This window comes from Ambystoma mexicanum, chromosome 2q, assembly GCF_040938575.1.
Source record: "Ambystoma mexicanum isolate Mex_15411 chromosome 2q, UKY_AmexF1_1, whole genome shotgun sequence".
Classification (NCBI taxonomy): domain Eukaryota; kingdom Metazoa; phylum Chordata; class Amphibia; order Caudata; family Ambystomatidae; genus Ambystoma; species Ambystoma mexicanum.
In genome coordinates this window covers 351618846-351632940 of record NC_090924.1, presented here as the reverse complement: position 1 = coordinate 351632940, position 14095 = coordinate 351618846, and the positions used below count along the sequence as shown (strand labels likewise).

Below are 14095 nucleotides of genomic sequence, written 5' to 3'. Positions count from 1 at the left end.
ACAACATACATAGAGTAAAGTATTTAATTGTTAAAAGGAAACAAAAGTAAAAAGAAGCAGAGGGCAACAAAATAAAGATACAAAAAGCAAAAAGAAACAAAAGTAAAAAGAAAACGAAAATATAAAATAATGGCAAATGTATCATTAGTAATAAGAATCAAAAGGGTGAACAATACAACAAAGACATGCAAAAGATACAAAAACACCAAGGGTAACTGGTAAAGATATCAAGGATTAAAGATAAAATGTGTGGAAGATCCACAAGGCAAAATTCAATGAGTAAAATAAACTTGAATATGAAATGTGCTTGGGCAAGAAATTAGCGGAGCAACAGATCCAATCCCAGGTTTTCTCCCAGACACTGTTCCTCCCATCAGGATTCATAGCAGTGTTCTTTTGTCTTATTGGGATTTGGACTCGATTCCGTTGACCAATTGTAGTATGTATGCCAATGACCTTCCTCCCCGTCAAGACATAGGCCAGTAATACAGAGACTTCAATTCAATTCACGAGTGTGTTCAGGTGCCCTTCGGTCGCCTTTCAGCATGTACGTCGGTATTCACTGTTCTTATGACATAATTACGCAACCATTCAGTTGCCCCATCAAATAGGTGGGCAGTAATCGGAGCCTGCATCAGGATTTATTGTGCCATTCACACCCAGAGAAGGGCCAGCAGTCAGGTGCTTACACCTGAAGCAATGCCAGCATGGACTTACTTGACCTCAGCACCAGCATTGCTCAAGGATATTGAGTAGTATTCAGTTGCTCCCGTTAGCTGGAGCGTCCGCCTTCTCCGTTGCTTCATGAAAGCTGTAGGCCCGTACTGCGCGCACCATCAGAAGGATTTTGCTAGTATTCACCGACCCCCATGATGATTGACTGCCGATGCGTTCCATGCATGGAAATGAACCTCCGCATCCACTTGCATCAAGGGAGATTAGTTACAGTGATCATTTTCCCCGTCAGACCATAGACTAGCGTTGCGTTGGAGCTTAAGGGGTTAAAATGATACAGAAATCTGTATCATACTCATGAGTTCATCTGGAACACTAAGCGGTCTAGTGTTTGTCATGATTTTCCACGCTGCTTAGCATTTCAATGGATTATTAATATTTATCACAGACCGATTACAAATAGCGCAATCTAACCCTGTACTCGACCTTAGACAGATCAGGTTCCCATCACCATGTCTGCCAATACTAATCATGGCCGCCTTTGAAACTTTGTGTGCCAGTACCCCATTGCTGCACCCAGCGTACGGCCCTGTTTTGTTGTCCCATCTGAATTTCTGCCAATGTTCAATTGATCTAGAGCAGTTTTCAAGCATCCACCAGAAGGATTCTGGCCGATGTCCTGCTCGCAGTACATGCTGTACTCAGATGACCCACTTAGAGGTTTGTGCCAGCGTTGTTAGCTACTCCCAGGCCATTGCCAGTTCTCTGCAGATATGGATCCCGGAGGCCAGCTGCTGTTGCAGGGCATCACTCATCTGCCCCAAAATGAAGGTCATGTTTTTCATAGGGTTACTTTCTGAACGACCTAAGAGGAGAGGGGGTGGCACGAGGACCCCAGCCAGCACTTTACAAAGCACTTCATCGGAGTGTGTTTTTAAAAAGCACCCCACCTTGTTAAAAACAAAGCCGAACATTCTCCAATGGCTGCACTAAATATAGGACTGTGAGCAAACATATAATTTCAAAAAAGTACATGTTTGGAAACGGAATCACCCCGGTCCGCTGTGCAGCTCCCCATTGTCTCTTCCAAATTATTCTTGTGCTTTTATCTTTGCTTTGACACTCACTCGCTTCCAGCCACCCGGGGTTACATGTCTTTATACTGAAGTAATTTATAAAGAATGCACATATATTGAATATTTTACATAGAAAAATGTTATAGTAAATGCACTTATTTTTGTTTTTTGGGGGTCTTCCCCTCAAACCCCTCTTTACTGCCCCTAAAAACCCATCCTAACCATTAGCAACACGTCACGTAAACTCTGGTACTGGCTCAGTTCTGCCTAGCGTTTTCATGTTTTCTTCCCCCTTTTCCCACTTGTTTTTGCATGTTACTCTTCCTTTCTTCCCCCACCAGCCTCCAGCCATATGTGCAACGCCACCTCCTCCCTTCCTGCGTTTTCTTTGGTTTGTTCTCCTCTGCTTTCTTCCCCCACCTGCCTCCAAGCCCTCTGTGCAGTTCCTCAACTTTCACTTCTGCTCTTAAAGCGTCCTCCTTAGGGCTTCTCTCGCCCGGAAGAGCAACTCTTGTTTGGCCCTGTTCGAGAACCAGAACCCCTCCACAAGACACCATATGCCTCACCGCCTCTTCTCACAGCCCATCCATACTCTCTTCAAGGATGATTGAAAACAATGCACTACCCCATCACCATTAGAAACTCCACATCACAGCCACCTCCTCCACATTCCCCTCGAGCCAACACACACACACCTCATATCAACACTAAGAAGCTGACGCTCATCAACTTCCACTCAGCAATCACACGTGTATCTGACATTGGACACCATTACCACCCTTGACTTGGATGCACTCGTCATCACTGAAACCTGGCTCATCTCCTCCTCGTCCCCCATCTTGAATGTCCTCACCCCGGATGGCTGTAGCATTCTACTCAGGGACAGGGCAGACAAGACTAGCAGAGGACTCTCCATCATCCACAACTCCTCCTGGCCCTGAACCAGACAAGACATAACCACTATCAACTGCTTTGGTCCACGTCCCCCTCTAACCCAATGAAAGAGACCTTCATCCTCACCTACAGGTAACCCAAACCAAACCAACACCTCCTCTACAAATGACTTTGCTGACCCGGTTACCCACATGCCTCAACAACATCTTCCTCAGGGACTTTAACCTCCTAGGAAGCACTGCCACCAAGATTATGAAGGAAACACTGCTCAGCTTAACAGACATTGAGCGTCACACGGAACACAACTGTCCCAAACCTCAACCAAGGCAACAGCTTATACCTCATCATCAATGTTATGCACACCCTCCATTACAACACACCTATACTCCTTGACTGGTCTGATCAATTAGCTGTTCATTCAACATCTGCCACATTACCCTCAACTAACCACACACAACCTAAGTCTATCAAACAGACATTTGGTCCTTTCATAGACTTCCCTATAGACACATTGATGACTTCATCTCCTCCCTTTCAGGACAACAGAACAAGTACTGCATCAACATACTAGAAGCATTCAATAACACCCTGAAAACTAACATCAATGCACATACCATAGATGAACAATAAGCCGTTCAATATACACCATGCACACACTGGTACACACAGGAGCCTAATATCAGCAAACGCCTTGTCTGAAAATAAGAGGAAACCTGGCACAAGTGCAAAATCTCGTCTAACCTAACCTGACTTAAAAAAACTCCTGATTGATTGCAGACAACGGATCATCACGGGGAAAGCCATCTAGAACCACAAGACCACAGCCAAAGCCACAGTGAGAGCACATCTCTCTTCAAGGCAGTCATAGTGCTTTAACCCTCTGCCTGACCCTCCAATCCCTCAATACATAAAGAAATGCCCTGTCATAAACAACTTTGTAATTAACAAGATCTGCAAAAAGATATACGCCCATCCCTTTACACGCACAGTCCCACTGTTTGTAATGGTAACGTGGAACTTCAAAATTCTATCAGTGGAGGACTTGCTTAACCCCCTGGAATCCCTCAAAGCTGTCTGTCATCCTCCATTCCCCAAAGAAGCACACAATCGATTCCTGGCTATCGCTCTTGCATTCTTCATACATGGAAATTTCTCACTACTCTCAAAAATGAACAAATGTTCCTACAACAATCCAACACTGGACTCTGATTATCTCAGCATCCAAAGCCCCACTCCACACCTTTCTTTCATTGGCAAGATCCTTGAAAGAGGCTTAGCCACCCAACTTCAAGCACACAGCGATGCTAGCAACCTCCTGCAGTCCTTACAACATGGCTTCAGTCCTAGGTGAAGTGTGGTGACCACTAAAAGCCCCATAGTTCTGGTACTCCTCAATCTCTCTGCAGCCTTCAACACAGTCCTTCCAATATGGGTTGAGTCCTAGGTGCAGTGTGGTGACCACTAAAAGCCCCATAGTCCTGGTACTCCTCAATCTCTCTGCAGACATCGACACAGTAGGGAATTGGTGGGACTGTCCTCCAGTGATTACCCTCATACCTAGAAGACCATCATCAGTTTTCTCAGATGGATACATCCAGATCATCACTGGTCCTCTTTGCAGTCGCACAAGGATCCATGCTTTTTCCCTTGAATTTCACCCTCTATATGGGGCTCTGGGATCCGTCCTTGCCAGTCACAACTAGCACATCCAGAAATGCACAGAAAATACTCAATTCTACCTCACAATCTCTTCCATCAAAGACATCCACCAGCACAAGGCCTGTCCCCCTCGATACAAACATGGATGTCCAGCACATACCTGAAACTCAAACCGAAAGAATCCCAATTCCTCCTCCTCTCCATCACCGCGGATATAAAGGGCTTCACCCTGCTGCTGACACCATGTGCAAGTCACTGGCATTCCACATTGACAACCATCTCTCGCCTTCAATATGCACATAGGAAAGAAAACCCAGACAGCTTGGTGCCAACCCTCTCTTTGCAGAAAATCAAACCCTTTCTTCCAGGCAATAACTTCCAAGCTGCAGGACAGGCCCTCATCCGTTCTCTCCTGCAAGGTGGAAATATTCTACTCACCAACCTGGCACCAATAAGAAGTGTCCTCCACACCGCAGCCTGCCCCAATAACGGCCTCTGCACATTTGACCACAATGCGCCCACACTCATCAACTTACAAAGGTTGCCCCTACAAGAACACATTGCCTTCAAGACCGGATGCTTCATTTGCAAACCACCACTTTGCATGCTCACGCCTACCCCAGACAACCTGGCCAGCATCTCTGGTAGCCAGTGATCCACTAGAAGTCAGGACCTAGCCAGATAAAAGCTGGAAAAATGACAAAGCAAGAAACAGCCATTTCTACACCCACAGTCTGTGTAACCTCACGCCTGCCAACAGTAGACTAACATCCGCCCTCATGCAATGCTCAAGACCCACCTTCCTCTTCAAGAAGCACCTTCTCCACATGCTGTACACCCACCGAACTACTTCACTCTCAATTTCTGCTCCTGTTGCTTCCAATTCAGAACATAGCGCGTGTACCTTTACCCGTATTTCTATTAGACCGTTGCTGTACAGAACCCCATTGCTTCTCAAACCACGGTTAGCACCCAATAAATATCTATAATAAAATTAATAATGTGGTTCCCTATCATGTGCTCGTGAAATCGACAATGGATCCCAGTCATTGGTTGGGCCAATGGAGCCTCCTCTCAGGTCACCGGCTGAGCGACTTGGAAGGTGGCCTAGGTGGCAAAACAAGCCCCACCACAGGAGAGGAGAACAGTACCCCTGCACTCCCCCAGCCCCCTTCGCATGTCTCCTTGGTCCCTGTACCTTTCAGTGTGCACTATCACATGTCACATACATATAACAATATTCTGGGGTCCTTCTATTTGATGATAACAAGCCACCTGGGAGATACAACTAATGGTGGTGCCACCAATGAGCCAAAACTATGAGGCCCCCCCTGGATGTTGTGAAAGTGCCACACATAAGCTAAAACTATGTAGCCTCAAGGCAGTGCTAAAGCCCCCCTCCCCACCCTGTGAGCCATACATAGGCAAAGGACATCCCCTACCTCCACAAAGCCACCCCTCACTCTACAGTGTGAGCCAGGACTTAACATGGTGGGTTTGAGGGGCACGCCCAACATTGGCATCGACACATTTAGTCATGGAGGCTGCCAATGGGATACACAGCCCATGTTCGTGTTGCTTTCCTCAAGATTTTCCAAATCATTCGCCAGCTCCATTAAGAGGTTTGACGTCAAGTGTCCCCCTGTTCCGTCCGCACTTTGGTCTCCACTCGGCTCATCTAACAGGATGCACGCCAGCATTTAGTCGCTGTGGTACGATTTAGGCTAGTAATAATTTCCCCGTTAAATACTCGTGCCGATGTTGAGTTGCCCCATGGAACAACATTCCAGTAATGATGACCTCTAGCAGGGTGAGTAGCAGCATTTTTGTTACCCCATTAGCTATGCATGCAGCACGCGTGACAGTAATGAATGTAGGCAGTATTCGGTTGCCCAATTAACCAATTTATGCAGAATTCGATTGCCCCAGTAATGGATGCAGTCAGTATTCAATTGACACTGTAAGGGGTATGCAGTGGGCATTATTCAGTTGCCCTATCAACGGATGCATGGCACTTTGCAATTGCTCCATTAACGAAAGCATTTGAAAACTGGATAGTCGGGTTGACTGATGCACAGGGGTGTGACTCGTGTATGACTGATGCACAGCGTTGTGACTCTGTGTGATTGATGCATAGCGGTGTGACTCGTGTATGACTGATGCACAGCGGTGTAACTCTGCGTGGCTGATGCAGACAGTGTGACTCTGCGTGGCTGATGTTCAGCAGTGTCACTATGCGTGGCTGATGCACAACGCTGTGACTCTGCTTGGCTGATGCACAGCACTGTGAGTCTGCGTGACTGATGTCAGTGGTGTGACTCTGCATGACCGATGCACAGCGGTGTGACTCTGCATGACCGATGCACAGCGGTGTGACTCTGCATGACCGATGCACAGCGGTGTGACTCTGCATGACTGATGCATAGTGGTGTGACTCTGCGTGCCGTTATTACACTGGCCCAATAACTGAAGCACTGCCGCACTTGTGTTTGGCAGTGTTCTCTTGTAAATGCAATCATGTATGTTGGTACTCCCAGCCTTTCTGGATTCAAACAAGTCCAGCAGGTTACCCCCATCATTGCTACTTATGCCACTGCAATAACGACAATAATCAATTTCCCCATTAGGAGCTATGCCAGTGGCACGGTGCACCACTGAGGGACGTATGCCCTGATTAGTTGCCCAAATAAATAAATGTAAGCCAATATGCAGTCCCTCGCCATGATGATTTATGAGATTCAGCCGAGCAGGCAACTGATTGACGCTAATAAACATTTCATCAAGTTGAGTATCAGCTCGCCCTGCTCAGCCTTGCAAGTCAACGAGTGGCTTCCAAGAAACCCCAAGGCCATATTCACTAGCCCCAGCCACCTTGGCCATAATATTCCACTGCTCCCGGCACACGTAGAGTATACCGGTGGCCGGTTCCCTCATCAGGATACATGACTGGTTCAGTGGCACCGCCAGGAGATGATATGATATGATAGGTTATTTATAACACGCTTAATACCCAGAGTTTTCTAAGCGCGGACCCGGGGATCGAACCTGTGTTGCTGCGTGTCCTCTTGTTTCCAAGGCGAGTACGTTGCCCCTGAGCTATCCTGAGTTATAATGAGTCACCCCCTTGGAATCATTGTCAGCATACATGTCTCTTCATCAAGGGCTGTGCCACCCCCAAGCTAGTGCTCCCCTACCACAACAGAGATTGTGCTAGCATTCATGCACCCCTTTAAATGTCAAAGGCAAGCACTTATTCACACATTGAGGACTTTGCATGTCCCACCGGGATGCATGCCAGCAATCAGTTGCCTCTTCGGGGGAGGGTATTCAACTGTGTCGTTAGATGAATGCATGAACATGGTTGCCAAGTTGAAGGATTTAGTTCAGAATGACGTGCCACATGGAGGGATTTGATGCAGCAGTCAAGTTTCCCTGTGCAAGCACTCATGCCCGTCATCCTGGGACCCTCAGAACCAATGCCAGTGGTGATGTATCTCCATGGATACCACTGCTATCTCACTGGGACTTTTTCCATGAACCGATGCCATCTGCACCGTCTCCATTTGTCCTGCTTGATCTGAAAGAAGTGAAGGGGATGAGGGTGACTAAGAGAGAGAGCGGGAAAAGGGAAGATGGCTTAACTGCTGTATTGATGCGTACGGTTCGGAAGTATCAAGGTGCTGTGTTGGAAAGATTTCTACGTGGTCAGTGTCAAGGGCATAGCTGCATGCCAGTGTTCTGCAGTGCCTTTCAGTGCTTATATTACCATGCAGTGAGCCTATCTTGCGGTTTCTCTATTTAAAATCAAAGTAGCGTTCCACTGCAAGATTGTTATTCATGCTATTAACCACCAGCCCGCATTAGGATGTGCTCCATTGCCCATTGGCGCATATGACAGTAGTGGGTTACCCCATCAAGATAGGCATCCAAGTTCAGGTTCATCATTGTTAAAAGGGCACATGACTCAGGTCCCCATGCCCCTTCGAGGCATATTTCAGGAGTGTGCAAACTTAACCTATGCAATTCTGCCCTACAGGCCAAAACCTGAAAGTTACAAATGTTTTACAGCTATACCCATAATTTGAGGATTATGACAAAAGTAATGCAACAAATGGATAACCAGTAAGAAAATATTTTGCAACAATATCTTTAATCGACACACAACTAGAAAACTTAGTAAGTACCACAACAGACTTCTCTTGTTTCAAACAATATAGCTTCACACCCATGTAGCACACACTTGGGACACATTCATCCATGTTTCACTCTTCTTTTCCTTTTTATTTTTAAGGGCATCATTACATCATCAAACAAAAATGATGCACCTCCTGATGAACCGCCATATCATAAAAGCGGGGAAACACGTGTTGAGGAGCAAACCAAGGAGCAAACCACAAAATAAAAAAAGGACCAATCATTGCACCCATCAACAAATCACCAGAATGACAGTATAATTCTAACTACCTAAAAGGCAACAAGTAAGAATACCAAATCATCATCACCTACCGATAAAGAAATCAGCAATTGATTGATATCCTATCCAATCATTCACTCAACTAAAGACCCACACATCAAAAGAACCCAAGGGTAAACAAATTGAAGGCAAGAACTGAATGACAATTAATTCATTCGTGCAATGAAATAAGGATATAAAGGCAACAATTGAATGACATTAAATTCAATCATGCAGGGAATTATGTACTGAATCAAGGATCTAAAGGCAACAATTGAATGACATTAAAGCCAATTAGACACTGAACCCAGGATCCACAAACTCTATGAATAAGGAAGACAGCAACAGAATGATTACCAATTCCTACATCGGATCCATCAACCCAAAGAACTCAATGCAGGATAGTATTCAAAGCACTGCTAAAGATACAAGTATATATGTATACCATAATCAAAAGGCATCGAAAAAAAAGTAAAATATTTGAAGAACTTACAGTGTGAATACTGTCATCATTTATACCTATTATCTAACACACACAATTGCAATTAGTGAAAGCGCAACTGGAGTTTTATCTCTTTGGTTTACCATTTTTCAGGAGTCCTCATCTCCTTTAAAATCCAAGCAAGTATTTAATTACCCCACTGGGATTCAGGATAATATTCTTTTTCAGTTGTCTGATCAAGATTCTGGGGAGCGTCCAGTTTCGATGTCACGACGCATGCAAATATTGACTCGGCACATCAGGGTTTATGCCTGCGTTCAGTTACAACCATAGGTCTTACTTAACTATTTGCGTGCCTCATCGAAATTGAGGTCTTCGCCCAGACCCCCACTCTCACATCAGATGTATGCCGCTGTTTGGTTGCTGCACAAAGAATGATGCACATGCTTACCATGATCTGCTTGGGCTTGCACGCCTCCTTTCCCGAAGATCCAAGCCCTAGCGCAACCAAGACCCAGACGACCCTTTATGTATCTTTCCCTTCATTACCTCTCATTGTGTATATAGCGCGCATGTTGCAAAAAGTGTTCCCGAACACAGCGGCAGCGTTTCTGACCTACTGACTGGCTGTTTGCCTTGCCTTGCCCTATTGAGTCGGAAGAACCAACTCATCTCACATGACTTGCCCCTGCGTTGCTCAGCTGCACCCTATGTTGTAATGAGATGTGGGGACTTTGGTGCAACAAACTGAGATTAAGGCCCTGCCCCCACTGCTACGGAGCAGTACGCTTTGTCTCAATAAGCTGCCCCCTTATGCTACCCCACCATTGATGCAGATCAATATGTCCCTCTTGGTTGAGATCAGTGGTAGGTCGTGGTCGCCTGCTTCTGAGCTGTATGACTCACTTAGGTTCGGTGGCATTTGTTGGCTCGGCGTAATGAGAATGCCGGCGTAATGAGAATGCCACTGTGACTGAGCTGTATGGGTATCTGCAGAAAAAAACGCATACAAAAATACCTAATGAGAAATGACCTAAGTTTTTGGGACTAATCCGTTAGGTATTTTCGTTCAATTTGATCAAAAATAGATGTGTGGTGAGGTAAGGGGGAAGGTCAAGGTAGGGAGAAGTGTGAGTGGGGAGCAGGGGTAACCCACACATAATTAAAAAAAGAAAAACATCGAGAAAGAAAAACGTGGTCATTTCTCAGTAGGTACTTTTTTTCTGATCATTTCACAGTAATCCAGCTGAATGTACTGGCAGCCCCACTGAGAGTTAAGAGCAGTAGGACCTCAGCATTGTGAGGCAGGACGCTTCCTACGAGAGCCACGCAACTGCTGTGGAGATTAGATTAGACAACTGTTCGCATCAGCTTAGACCATAGTCTCCCGTACCCCCGCCTGCATTCTGTGCTGTATGTCCCGTCTTTGTTTTTTGTGCGCTTTGAGGCCCACGGGCGAGTAGCGCTATACAAGAACTATACATAAATACATAAATGTGTGCCCTGTTGTGGCTGAAAACGAGATCCCACAGTCATTAGCATCCGGGCCCCACTGTCGCTGAGAAGCTAAACAGTCACAGAGCGCTAAGCTCCGCTGTCGCACCCCAGAATTAGCTGCTAAAACCCAGTTGGGATACTCACAATTTGAACGTCTCATTCCATGACGGGTTCAGTGAGCACTTGATGGTTTTCGTCTTCTGCTTGCTCTCGCCCTTTGGGTCGGGAATAAGCTTCAGTTTTACGTATGGATCTGACGAGCCATTAGGGTCCATGGGAACCAAGTTTTTACCATCGCCAACTGCAAGAAAGTCGGAGTGGAGGAGAGGATCAGACCAGCAGTCATAGGCGGGGTAAGCAAGATGCATGGGGTATGCAGTGGAGGATGGAGAACAAGGCTGAAGGGGCAGCAGCTTGATGGCCAATAGAAACAAGCAATGAGAAGGAATAACTGGCAAACAGAAAGAGCACTAGTCAATCATGCAGAAGAACATGTCAATAAGGGAAATAAATAACACATTACTGGCCTGTAACTGTAGATCCACATGTCTTGTGGTGGAAGCAGGTGCTCACACACAATCCACTCTGAAAAAAGAAGTACACAGCAAGGGATGGAAGGAGGACAGGTGCTTTGTTCAGAAACGTTTCAGGATGACTGCTCCATCAAAACAAGCAATAGCCCAGATGCCAGAACAGAATCCCTTGCTGATACTTTCTGAAATTGAGCACATATGCCTGAGTAACAATTTGGAGCTCTCCAAAACTAATAAAAGTCTAATGACAGAGTCTCAAGAGGGCTGTCCTAAAACTTGCAAAACAACCTCTCATCTCTTCATGCAAAGTCCTCAGGTCAGCTCATATTAGCATCCAGGTGGAGAGGCACTAACCAATCAGGAGCCCATGAATGTGGGCAGGATTTAGCAATGAACGCTTGCGTTCCAGGCCATACTCCCGCACCGCTCCAGCGGGCTGCCATTTTTCTTTCATTCACCCACACCGCTCCAGCGGGCTGCCATTTTTCTTTCATGCAGCTGGTGCCTTGGTCCGCGTCCTCTCCCACCTCCCACTGAAATCCTGCTCTCCCATCCAAGTTCGACACCACCTCTATCTCCCCTCCTCCAACTGCCACTTACTGGCATGCCTCAATGCCGCCTCACGACTGCCTGGTCCACCTGCAGGTCCCAGAAATAGACAATTCCTCTTTACTACTTTCGCTCAGGCAGGTGGGCCTTTTCCGCCCCTCACTTCTCTTGAACACAGGCCTTAGGACTGTAGCATGCAGCCAAGCAATTCACAATCTGTCAGCAGATAGATTCAGCACCAGAAAAACTACAAACATTGGGACTTCTGGGCTACATAAACAAATCCCTAACATATCACACGGCAGGGAAGCTTTCTCCAGAAGTGATGTCATTTGACCCCGCACCCATGCTAGATCACAGTAAGTGATGGCAAACGACCTTCAGATTTTTCAGATGTGTCTAGCACCCGTGTTTCCAGGCGCTCTCATTTCAGCTAGATATAAGAACCGAGAAACGGAGGCGTGATTTGTTCACAATCACACATTTAGGAATGTCATTTTCCAGATTCAACTTGAGGTCTATATGTAAAACATACATAATGCAGTACTGGTAAAAACTCTGGTAAAATCTCTAACGCAGGCTACAGCTAGTGTATGAAACATCTATAGATCAAGCTACGCAGAAGTGCTCGTTGTCTGTGGCGTTGCTGTGTTAAACAAGCCAACAAAGTACTGACCTGGGGAGGCGTGCACTGCTGTTTACCCAGGAGCACAATTCTGCACGAGCAAGGCATGAAAATTAAATCATTGACCAGGATTTAGTATCAACATAATTCCCTGTATATAAATGTGTCTATGATTCAACTGCCACTACAATAGAAGAAACCTATTATCAGCACACAGGGGAGTGCACCTGATAATGTGATCTTTTCTGAAGTGTAATACCTGAGAAAGGTGCTTTCAATATACCCAAGACCCCCATCGTTTTTATCATCTAAGCGTAACACTGGGTGCTAGAGGACTTAAAAAGCCCCCACCATTTAATGTAATATCATTGCTGCACAGATAAATCCGTGGCACCACGCAGTTATTTTAAATTGAAAACACACACGAGTTGCTTCTCACCTAAGGACTCAATGGCAGACTTCAAGGCGCGCACTGCACTCTACCCCTTTGTCAGACCCAGCGGTGCCCAGTGGTGTTGTGCAAGATTTGGCAGCCCCTCTGAGAGCCACGCTGTGGGCCTCCCCCCCAAGCTCCTTAACAAAGCACAGGGCACGCCACACTCCGAGCCGGCCCAGACCACCATGTGTGCGCAATGTTCATGAGGATTATGCCGCTGCAGGGGCATGCACTACTGCAAGTGAAACAAGTAAATATGTTTTTTAATCTAAGCTTAAATGTTTCACGTAGTGTAGAAAATAAGGGGGTGGTGCCTGACCCAAATATACCAGCCACCAGTGTTTTCTACCTCCCCTGAGAAAATGTTTTGAATAATGGGTTAAAATGGTGAATTACACAGCACTCTTTCTGTGAACATTTGGGTAAAAGGCAAACAATCGGTTTTGTAGGGTGTAGGGTAAATCATGAAAAAAAGTACAAAAGATGCAAGTCACCAACAGTGCACAGCGCATTTCCCAATGCATTATCATGCCGGTCCCTGTAATATATGCCAGTTATAAACAACATTTTCACGCTGGCTTTGCCCATACATTTCCATGCTAGCTCCGCCAACACATGCTACTATTACCATATAAGACCATAATCATGTTTGTTTTAAGAGTTTTTTTTGTAGCACCATTATTGGGTCCTGGTACAAAACTGGCTGCCAATATATGCCAGTACTCCTATTTAAGAACATACTCCTGTTGGTTTGGCCATTAAAAATGCCATGTCACAATATGAAAAACTGTCCAAACTCCAAACTGGTTCCAATGTAAATCAGTCTAGACCCATAAGAACACCTATCATGCTTAATTCACCATAGATGCCCAGTTAATAAAAAGTAATGCTACAGTAAAGAATATTCAGGCCACTACACCAAAATATCAGTCTAGCAAGGTAGCACTACTTAGCATGCTTGCTTTTTTTAAAGATGTGTAATAAATGGCATGCCACAGTAAGCAATGGCTATACTGACTGCACCAAAATGCCAGTCTAGCCAGGTAATGACACACATGAACTTGACTCTGCCCGAAAATACCAGCAAAACATGCAAAGTCAATAAATGATATAGCAAAAATGCTCCACTGTCCCAGGGCCTTACACACACATGAGCACATGCATCCCCTTTCACCACAAGTCACTCACCCATACATCCCCTCTCACATTCATTCATACTGAATTCACCACACAGGCACAGACCAAACCCCCACCCA

At 45.7% G+C, this 14095-nt stretch overlaps 1 protein-coding gene across 1 annotated transcript in view; it reads right to left on the bottom strand.

The window, feature by feature from the left end:
* Positions 1-14095, bottom strand: part of PRKCB (protein kinase C beta) — a 1331636-nt gene that overhangs the window by 408733 nt on the left and 908808 nt on the right. The window contains exon 6 of the mRNA XM_069647368.1: positions 10841-10997. Within this exon, the coding sequence (XP_069503469.1) occupies positions 10841-10997 (157 nt within the window). The remainder of the gene's footprint in view (positions 1-10840; positions 10998-14095) is intronic.